Genomic DNA, 10,906 nt, shown 5'->3' with positions numbered 1-10,906 from the left:
TTTTGATCGACTGATTTGTTTGACTGATGACCCTTTCTTAACATTTTACTGTGATAGGAGCAGATGCAAGGACTAAGCTTGATAATACACATCTAAAGACTTTGGGAGCTCTGGAGGAAAGTAAAGAGCAAAATACCTCTTTGTTGTGATTTCAACCTGGTCTATGGGCTCATCTACATACAGTAGATGTAAAGTGGAGAATCTGGTCTATTCCCTCTAAGAGTTTAAAAACATGGTGACTGGGAATAATACATCACTAAAGTATATTACAAAGGCCAGTACTCTACATAGCAGTGCATTTTAATGCAAACCAAAACTTCCAAAGACTCACATTTTGGAGTGAGTAAAGGATCTACATTTGGGCCTGTTTGAATTTAATAATCTGGACTACAATTAAATCCACTGATTAGCAGCTTCAGTAGTCAGATCAGATGAGAAGCTTTACTGGACCACAACTGCAGGAACCTTGAAACTTCATCTGGTTTATTCTACCGCAGAACCTGTGCAGACTGACTTCATCTTTTACCTGTAAGAGGTCACATTTCAATTGTTTATCACTTAGACTGTATCAATGACAGGATGGATTCATGGAAAGTGCGCTTAAATAATGGATGATGAAAATCTAAACATTAGCAGGTGCATTTATGAATGTTAAAACTCAAAAGCACAAACTAATCATGAATCACATAAGTTGAACAATGAATACGTATGAGCAAAATAGTTTACCAATAATAATTTACAAACAATAATGTGCATATGCAGAAAGCGTTTAGGTGTTGCTAAAACCAGAATCAAAAAGCCCAGCAATAAAGCAGCAGTAGGGCAGCCTTGTCCTTGTCTTTGGTAATTTTTTTTTTTTTTTTTTAGGAAGAGGATGCCTCTTCTTTATGATTCCAGCATGTTCACACTGAGGGATTTCCCTGTCCAGACGCAGGAGCCAAAGCTGAACCCCTCAGGTAAGAAGTGGAGAATCTTAACAGAGGCCAGGGGTTGCACTGAGCTCCATGAGCATTCTTCCAGGTGATCCAAGGTGTGTGAGACTGCAGAGAGGAGGATCCCACACACCAAAAAACACCTGGAGCTGAGGTGTGGGAAGAGAAAGGAGAAGGTGCTGATCTTCAGTCAGTACTGAGGAAGTTAAAAAAAGAAAGGAAAAAAGGAAATCAATTACAGCCTGAGCAGATGACCTGCCACTGACCTGCGGGGGACATCCTGTCTGTAGACTGCGGGGAGGGTGGGGCCCCGATCCCTAGCAATTGCACTGCTGCTTATTCTGTGTGGTGGTGCCTCTCGGCTGTCGCAGCTGCCTCAGCGAAGCATCGCCGTACTGGATACCTGAACCCATCCTCTCTGGGTCCAACTCACCTTTGAAACAAAACCGTAAAGACAAGTGTTGGCAATGCAGACAAACACTAGACTAGAGGCTCAGCCACAGAGATCACAAGGAGATACACAAAGGTGTCCGCATACTCTCACAAACACACCTCTTTAACAAACAGGAAGTGTACCTGAATCTATCTTGTTGAGTATAATGCGAGCACACTTCAGGAAACCCTCCTCTACGTTCTCTCCTGTCAGAGCACTGGTCTCTAGGAACATCAGCTCTGTACAGGCAGAAAAAAGAATCTGTATCAGAGTGAAAAAGAGAAAAGGCAAGTGGGGAAAAATAAGAGATACAAAGATTTAAAATGTGTTAAGGTAGGTTCACCATCAGTTACCGTTCTCCTGAGCGAAGCGCGAGGCCTCTAGGAAGGTCACCTCTCTGTCTGCGTCCAGGTCCGTTTTGTTACCACACAGGATGATAACAATGTTGGGGCTCGCCAGTGTCCGGGCATCTGTCAGCCAGTTGGTCAGGGCATTATATGTCTCCCGGCTGTAAGGGGGGTGGGGGGCAAGACCAATGGATGCGTAGTCAGTTACAGCTAGTGTACTGCTGAGTGTATAGGATCAACTTGCAACGCAGACGACTTTGTGTAGCGAATAATGCATTCCCATTTCGGTTTATTCAATTAGTCTATTACATTCTCAAATATGCATTTACTTTTACTGTCCTTACTTAAATCGTGGCCTCTTCCTTTACAAAAACACCTGAAATGCCTTTGCCATATATTAAAACATGAAAGCTGCAGGTTTTTTTATACTGAAGGACGTTTTTTCAGCTGCCCAGATCATAAGTACCACGGTCTCAGATATATCACAAGGACTGAGTCAAGACCAGACTCACAGCATGACCAGCTAGTATTAAACTGCTGCTGTCTGCACTCCAGCTAAGGTTAGCTGGTGAGACAGACCTGCCTAACCCCACTTCATCTTGTTTCATGGAAATGAATAATGAATTTTGATGCTGCAACATCTTTCATACCACATCAATAAGACAGCAGTTAAATGGAGAAAAAAGTAACAAAAGTAGCCCTGCTAAAAGCTAACAGGCCTAGCTAAGGAGAGGAGCCTCCGACTCTAGTGGACTTCATAAGCTTCGGGTGTGGGTGAACTATGTACTTTCAGTCACATATTTTATATTATAGTAGCATCTTAGTGCAAATGGACATGAAAGCTGAAGATGAAATAAGGATATAGTGTATTACTGTTTTATTTGCCCCTTAGATGGACCAAATATGGCAGATTATAAAAGCAGGAGCCACCCTAAACATACAGCTAGAGCTACAATGGAATGGTTTAGATCAAAGCATATTCATGTGTTAGAATGGCCCAGTCAAATCCTATTGAGAATCTGTGGCAAGACTAGAAAATTGCTGTTCACAGACTCTCTCCATCCAATCTGACAGAACTGGAGCTATTTTGCAAAGAAGAGTGGGCAAAAATTGCAGTCTCTAGATGTGCAAAGCTGTTAGAGACATACCCCAAAAGACTTGCAGCTGTAATTGCAGTGAAAGGTGGTTTGACAAAGTATTGACTCAGGGGGCTGAATACATATGCACACCACACTTTTAGATTTTTATTTGTAAAAAATCTTAAACACCATGTATCATTTTCCTTCCACTTCACAATTATGTGATACTTTGTGTTGGTCTATCACATAAAATCCCAATAAAATACATTTAGGTTTTTGGTTGTAATGTGAAAAAATGTGGAAAAGTTCTAGGGGTATGAATACTTTTGCAGTGCACTGTATATTTGTTGCAACATTTGATTAGGAACCTCCAAAATCTGAAGCCCCCTTTTTCCTAATGTCAGTGTTTCTCTAGCCAGTGAAGACAGAGGCTGGGTCCACAGTCGCTCTCTCTTTGCTATATAGTTCACTACATTTACTGTCTGCCATTTTATCTGAGTGTCCGCATTCTAAGGGTGTGATTTTATCAAATATAATACATCGCCATCAAAACAGCTGTCAGCGATGACACAAAACAACAATTACCAAGTGTCCGAGACCCCAGTTTACTGCTCAGCACTGAGTCAACAACTGAGTACCTGCATCTATTACGTACGGAGTAGCAAATACGTGAAGGGAGGTGATTTCAGACACAGCCAAAGTCATATGTCTTTCTGGGAATCTGAGGAACTGTTTTGGGCTGAAGTCAACAGTTACCATGGAGACAGGACCCTGGTGTCCACGGTAACAGGAGGCCAGTGAGGTGTGGATCAGCAGAATGATGTTTAACAGCTGCTTCAACTAACAGCCAGGGCTAACTCCCCGTGCACGCACCAAGAAGCTCGGCCGCAGCCTGGTTCACGTGCTCTCTTTCTTTCATGCTACTTCCCTGTCCATCTTCCTGAGAACCTTCTTCTGCCATGAAACGTGGTCAGTTTGTTTTTTTCTGTAGTTGTTAATGATTATTTTGTCATTTAATGAAAAAAAAAAAAAAAGGTCAGAGACATTTCATGCACTGACAAATAGGGAACATGCTTGTATTAATACCCAACAATATGGAGTATATTAATTATTTGTTCATTCTGTCACATAAAAAAATAATTTGTGGAAAGGCACAGGGACAGCAAGTGCAGCGATTGTTTTACCTGGTAATGTCATAGACGAGGAGCGCTCCAGCTGCTCCCCTATAGTAGCTGCGTGTAACAGATCTGTGGAGAGAATGCAGAAATCTTTAAGTAATGCATCACAATATCAGTATCAGCCAGTGAAATGTGGGCTGGGATGGTGAAGGAGACACTGTCCCCCTTCTTTCAACTATTCTCATCAGTCAGAGACTTAATTGCACATCTCCACGTGCAACTGTGTAACGACACTGTCCCCCTTCTTTCAACTATTCAGTCAGAGACTTAATTGCGCATCTCCACGTGCAACTGTGTAATTGATGCTGGATGTTACCTAAACACAGCATGTGCATAAATTCATGCAATTCATATTTTGCCAAACCCTTTGCATGAAATACAGGAGACCATTACCGGAATCGTTCCTGCCCAGCGGTGTCCCAGATCTGCAGTTTGACCGTCTTTCCCCCGACGTTGACTACTCTGGAACCAAATTCCACGCCAATTGTGTGGTTGGAGTCCTGCTTAACTGCAACAGAGCGCAGGCAGGGGAGTATGAAAAATTTGATGCTGTGAGGTGACAGCACAGCACAACAGCTGACTTCAGCACAGTTCTAGTCATAATGCTGTTACGTATTTTCTCTAAGTGTCTAAACAGAAGCCTTTCCATTTAACTAGCAGGTGTGAACTGCCATAATGAAGGCTTTCAACTCAGCACCTGGAATCTTAAAACAAATACACTGCTGTGTTGTGCTTGATTTAAAATACATAAGCTGTTATCTGCAAATGGATCATATCCACATTAGACACTAGAAGGATTGTAGAGGAGCAGAACAATGATTCTGATTCAGTCACCTGTGCTCCATTGACAACACAAGGGATTAACACATCTTTAATCAAATTATAACAAGCATGTGTGTCAGTGTATGTGTTTTCTCACATTTTTACATTACTCACAAAAGCAAAACCTTTAGACCATAGCAAATATCAACAGCGAGTATGTGTTGAATGGCATTTTAAAGTAATCACAAAAATTAAGATAAGACATAACACTGTACAAAAATATCCATAAACTCAAATTTAAACCCCATTTTGTTTAAATGGGGGAATATGTTCTTTTTTTTAGGTGCCGTTTGTCCAAAACAGTCTAGGCCAGAGAACTGTGATGTCATCCCTCATATTTTACCAGGTCAATTATTAGCTACTGTGAATGTTAAGACTTCAGACAGACACATGATTCATCCTTTCACTTCAGTTTGATTCTACATAGAAGTCAATTATTAACTTACTCAGGAGAAACTGGCTGAAATATTCAGCAGAGTCAGAGTATTTGATGTGTGGAACAACTCATAACAGCATTAACTATATGACCATGTCAGTTTCTGCATGTCTGTGTAATAACGCAATTAGGATTTCACTTTTATGCAACTCTGATGTGACTTTTTAATGAGGGGGAACTTACACTTGTTCTCAATGAACTGGTGGAGGAGGCAGGACTTCCCTGTCCCAGCACTGCCAATCACCAGGAACTTAAACAGGAAGTCTGAAAGCAGAGGAGAGGAGGTTGAGATCAATGCAACACTGACGCCAGGACAATCTGAACCTGCTGCTCTTTGCACTTCCAACCTCAGAGTCAATCCTTAGATTTCCTCTTAATCCCACTGAGCTTTGACAGTATCAAACTGTTTCAATTAGCTCACTAATCACAAAGCCTTGCATGTGAGTCAGTACAACACTCTGGTTATGATTCTTATTTAATATCCTTGTTTGTGAATGGGAAAATGTTTGAAGCCTTGAAGAAGCACAGCACTTAACATTTTTCAATAGAGCAGACGTGGACTCTAGCACGACTTGCACAGGGATTGAATGACCACAGCCAGCTGGTTGTACAGATGTTGTGCAGAATGGGCCCTTGCTCTGGTACAACTGCACCCACGCATATGATCCAGAATGGCTCGGGCCCCTAACACACAAGGTCATCTGCAGTAAAGATGGCCTTTGTGGACTGCGTCCAAAGACACTGGATGCAGTTTTGTATAGATCCATGAGCTATGAAACCAATGTGCTGACTGAGCACGTGAGAGAATCCTAAGTGAACCGTGGTTCATGACTAATGCACAGAGGGGTCGTAAAAGAACATGAAATCGGAGAGTGATGGTGTGAGCAAATAACGATCGCAAACTACACCTTTCCTCCTGAGAGGCTGCTTTGGTTGGTATTTGAAGACTGTGCAATTTCGGTTCGAGCTTAAACACCAGCTCTGCAGGGAGAAATGCTGGCCTGGCAAATGATTACTGACTGCTGTCGAGATTAGCAGCCAGGTGAACAGCCTGTGAACATTCCGCACAAGGGAGACAGAAACAATACTTCAGAATCAAGAGGCGCGGATGAGTCTGATCTTCAGTTCAGCTTGCTATGCTGGTGCTCTTGGAGCCACCTTCAGTGGCCGACGCACACCACCGCCAGCTCAGATTATGGTACGCCTTTGTTTGTTGACGTGGGTGTTTTCTTAAGCAACACAAGCTAGAGGTCAAATTCATGGTCACAGAACAGTGACGGCAACTCAAAAAGTGCCTACCAGTACTTCCATTTTTCCCGTGCAGCAGCAGTCGGCATTACATCGCAACTGCACGATGTCGCTGGCTGTGACAGCAGAAGTGACAGGACCAAAGGCTAACAGCACTGTTTGAAAAGCTTGCCTCAGGTTTTCAGCATCTTCCCAGTCATTACATATAATTCCCACATCAGATCTTAATACAACAATCAAGTTGTATGCAATCAAGTTGTCAATGTCAATGCACTGCTCTATCCTTTACACAATAATATTAAATAACGCATGAAAACTTACTGCATATGCATCAGAAGGAAAATATGGAAACTGAGGAGATTATATTGAATTTGCTAGTAATAAAATACAATACAAAAGGTCACGTGGGACAACCCCCAAAATCAAGGGCAAGCAACACAAGTGTCTTTTTTTCCCCATACACAGGATGAGTGGATGAACTGATGTTACAATTAAATTCAAATAAACTTTGATAATCGAGTAAACAGTTCAGCAGTGTATTAAGCATGAACAGCAAACATCTGGTGCCAGCTTTCCAGTGTGAGTGGATTTAATGGTTTTCTTTTTATAATTCTGGTACACTGAATATTATGGTGTTTTGAACTGTTGGTTGAACAAAACAAGCAATAGGAAAGTGGTGCGGTGGGTAGAGCAGTCGTCTCCCAGTTGGAAGGTTGAAGGTTCCAATCTCGGTGTCTGCAGTCCACATGTCGTAGTGTCCTTGGGCAAGACACTGAACCGCCCCCTTTGCCCGTGATGGCGGTGCGTATAGACGCAGCAGCCCGGGGCCCTCAGCTCCAAACATAATCTCGTTGTACGTGTCACAATGTTACAATGACAATAAATAAAGCTTCTTCTAAAAAAAACTGTACCAAGACCAAATAAAAGAAAAATGTAACCTAATACATTTCATCTGGGATCTATTTAATCTGGTTATGCAAGTACTGCATTCATTAAGGCTGCAACTAACAATTATTTTCATTATTGCCTGATCTGCCAGTTATTTTCATAAGTAAATATTTGGTGTCAATGTCTGCAAATACTGAGGTATGGCCAGTATATTTTCCCACAGCCCAAAGAGACATTTTACATGTCTTGTTTGTTTGGCCAACAATCCAAAACCCAAAGATAGCCTACTCATTTTACCTTCATATATCAAAAGCAGTACATTGTCTCATCTGAGAGCCTGGAACCAGCACATGTTTCACATTTTTGCTTGCTAAATATTTGCCAGCTTGTTTCAACAAATCACTCAAGTGACTTATCCTGGCAGCTCTGGTATTCACAACACTTTTTGTCCCCCAGTTCCACTACTGGCCCTCCAGGAGAAGAGCCAGCAAGGGAGACTGGAGACAGAAATCAATAAAAGGCTATTACAGCTGGTATTAGCACCAGCACTTTTACATAAATACTGCTCACTGGAATAAAGTTTCATACAAAGAACGAGCAGAAACAGAAGGAGAGAGCATGTGTGAGAGTGCAACAGGAGAGGATGATTGTATGTCGTTTCAAAACAACCATGGTCTACCATATCAGGACTACTGAGCTACTGATACTTTCAGGCACAGTCATGTTTTTAATGTTGACTTTACAGAGAACAGCCACACAGTACTCCAAGTGGTGGTAGCTCATAATGCCTGTGCTCACACGGAGTCAGACAGGTGTAACCATGACTTCTGTCAGCACTGGCTTGTAATGTAGGTCTTCTGAAGTGAATAGAGGGGTGAAATTATTTTATTTCACGGTGGGATCAAATGTGCCTGAGTCCAGTGACACACAGGTACAGGTGTGTGACGGACAATTAGCCACAGCTACCGTTATCTACCTTCCTCATATAGGCCTTGCAGCTAAGCTACCTTTTAAGTAAACACACACTGCACTTAAGTAGGAAATGGGTGCAATATTGTTGTAACTTGCAAGGCCACCCAGCCTGTTTTAGTTTCAACAAACTCAAGTTACCTCCGCGTCTGCAAACACATCCTTCGTGTATCAACACGTTACCGCAGCTGTAAGTTTAGCCAACTTTTACCTTGAATATCACCAACTATTTGCTCGTTACTGACCGATTAAGTAATGTACTCCCTGCCACAGTTTGACAGGCGTGTCGGTTAATACACAGGAATCATTTACACCGGGCCAGTTGCTCTGAATGTAATGTCAACATCAAACGTCAGTCACAAAAACAAAAACCTGCATGTTAGCCAGCAGCTACCCTAAGCTAACAACGTAGCTAGCTAACTAGCAACGTTACTAACGTCTGTCTCATCAGACAGAGCGGTGTGTGTGTAGCAGCCATGAAATAAGTCTGTCGCCCCGCACAAACATACCGTATGTCTCAGACATGTTGACCCTCGTTTTGTGCAGGACTCAGTGGAGCCTTTCTTCACTGCTCTCTTGATGTTGTGACAGCTGTGTGCTCGCACCTCTCTAGGGTATTTATCTACGATGCTGGAGGTTTCCGTAATCCCTTTCTAGCGTCCTTTGCTCCGACCATAACCAAACAGCGCAGCTGCGTGTACGTCATTCATCCTCAAGTGTGACGTTCAAGTGTTGTTGCTCATGTCGGAGTTTTAAATGAAGTACACATGACCAACTCACCGAAGGGACTAAAATAAGTTTGGTTTCTTTAAAATAACAGATTTTTATGAGTTATGGTTTGTACACATATTTTGAGTATATGTCGGATAGCCCACGGATATTCCTTTAGACCAATAGAAAATATGAATAAATTGGCCAATTTAAAGTTAAATCCACACTTTTAGTTCTCAATTTGTCATTAATTGTTTCCAGTTAAATGATTAAATAAAGTAAAAGTTTATTGTTATTAGTAGTGTCTGTTTTGCAGTGTTCAAAAAACAGTGCTCACTTAGTGAACTGGAAGGCAGCATTAGATAAGAGTCACCACATTTTCTAGGTATTTCTCATTGTTCAAAGCATTTCTTCTTCAAACATTCTGTGCTATGAATAATAATTGTATCCAGTTGTTTCTGTTGCATTCTAATATTATAGATTATTGATATAGTGTTGTATTTTGTTATATATGACACTATAGGTGCAACAGCATGCCACAAGGTGGCAGGCAAAGACAAAAGGACTGGAGGACTGAATTGCATAGAGACAGCAAAGTATCTGAACTATTATGACATATCATACAAAGTGTGACATGACATATGTGGTAAATTTAGTTTTCATTTTGTATTATTTCATTTCTCTGCCCTATTTTATTATCTTGCACTTTTGCATACATATTCTACATCTGAAACAGATGCGTGTTGCCCATGTGTTGCTCATACTGACTGCTATATCTTGACAAAAATAAATAAATCTGTACATAAAGATCCAGTGTCAAAATTTGCGTTAAAATGAGTTATGCATAAATTATGGGGTTTCCCTGGAAATAATTGCAGAAAGCAATGTCTTTTGAGGTTTTTGAGGAATGAGAACTGTCTGTTCTCTTGTTCTTTGCTTACTCATTCATCACCTTTTCATGCTGACACACACACACACACACACACACTCACACTGAGCCCAGGATTTGGAGTGCCCCAGGGCAACAGGTGATAAATTACAGAGTCTTCCACTACTATCACTCTGAGTTCCTCTCTGCTTTTGTTCTGCTTTGGCAGATGCCCTCATCCTCCCCAGTCTTGTTAAAAGCTCTTTTCACTAAGATTAAAGACAGAAGGAAACACAAGGCTCAGCATCGTGTGGGGGCACGGATGTTTTCCTAAGGTGGGCTACAAGAAAGGCTGACCTTAAAGGTGTGCAGCAGCCAGAAAGAAAAGAGGGAAGTTTTGCTTCTGTCAGGGACTTACCTTTGTGGGTGTCTTCTTGTTTCTTTGTCATCTTTCTTGTTCTCTTGTCCATGTGTCATCATCAGAGCACTTATTTGTTTGGGCTGCAGGGAAAACCAGGTTCTTGTGTGAGTATGTGTGTGGTTTGAGTGGGAATTTCGACCCCAGACTATCCTGTCAGTAGCGATTCAGATGACAGCAGAGAGAGAGGCCTGCTGTCAGTACGAAAACAGCTATGAAGGGAGAGGGGACATAAAAACAAAAATTAGGCCCATTTTGTGCCCTGTCGAGACAGTTTCAATCCATGATCAAAACAAATGTGTTCACGATGAACACACTGGGGAAGCCCCACATAAATCCAACAACATCATTAGTGTTTACAACAAACAATGAGTCATTTTCCACAGGATAATTTAGGTGAATCATTTCTTGAGACAGGTGAGTACTGTGGTTGGCTGGCATTGTTGTAAATATAAAGGTGTCTGTCACATCATGAGTCATTACTTATACAGTCAAACAGTGGGATTCTTGATGATCTGCTGTTTTATATGCAGAAACAAAGGGAAGTAAGGGCTATTAAGACACATGGTACTATAAA

The 10,906-nt window shown here is 41.6% G+C and overlaps 1 protein-coding gene across 2 annotated transcripts; it reads right to left on the bottom strand.

Moving 5' to 3' along the window:
• Positions 1-6: 6 nt before the first annotated feature.
• rab4b (RAB4B, member RAS oncogene family) lies at positions 7-9,057 on the bottom strand. Of its 2 annotated transcripts, none has more exons than XM_020623206.1 (8): positions 8,842-9,057; positions 5,411-5,491; positions 4,363-4,477; positions 3,976-4,038; positions 1,719-1,873; positions 1,509-1,604; positions 1,199-1,365; positions 7-526 (listed from the first exon to the last, which is right to left on the bottom strand). In XM_020623206.1, the coding sequence occupies exons 1-7, from the start codon at positions 8,855-8,857 to the stop codon at positions 1,250-1,252; spliced, it is 642 nt and encodes a 213-aa protein (XP_020478862.1). In that variant the 5' UTR covers positions 8,858-9,057; the 3' UTR covers positions 7-526; positions 1,199-1,249. The 2 variants fall into 2 exon arrangements, with proteins under 2 accessions (XP_020478862.1, XP_020478861.1); XM_020623205.1 differs by lacking the exon at positions 7-526 and adding an exon at positions 708-1,081.
• Between the last annotated feature and the right edge of the window lie 1,849 nt (positions 9,058-10,906).

Source organism: Monopterus albus, unplaced genomic scaffold (assembly GCF_001952655.1).
Source record: "Monopterus albus unplaced genomic scaffold, M_albus_1.0 scaffold293.1, whole genome shotgun sequence".
Lineage (NCBI taxonomy): Eukaryota > Metazoa > Chordata > Actinopteri > Synbranchiformes > Synbranchidae > Monopterus > Monopterus albus.
The sequence above is the reverse complement of the archived record's forward strand: the minus strand, read 5'-3'. Positions and strand labels throughout refer to the sequence as shown.

Bases quoted from the DNA above. Each gene is read 5' to 3' on its own strand.
- rab4b (XM_020623206.1), bottom strand. The intron at 1,874-3,975 runs GTAAAACAATCG...CCCCCCTTACAG, and splicing joins CTCGTCTATGACATTACCAG to CCGGGAGACATATAATGCCC. The intron at 1,605-1,718 runs GTAACTGATGGT...CTGCCTGTACAG, and splicing joins GCGCTTCGCTCAGGAGAACG to AGCTGATGTTCCTAGAGACC.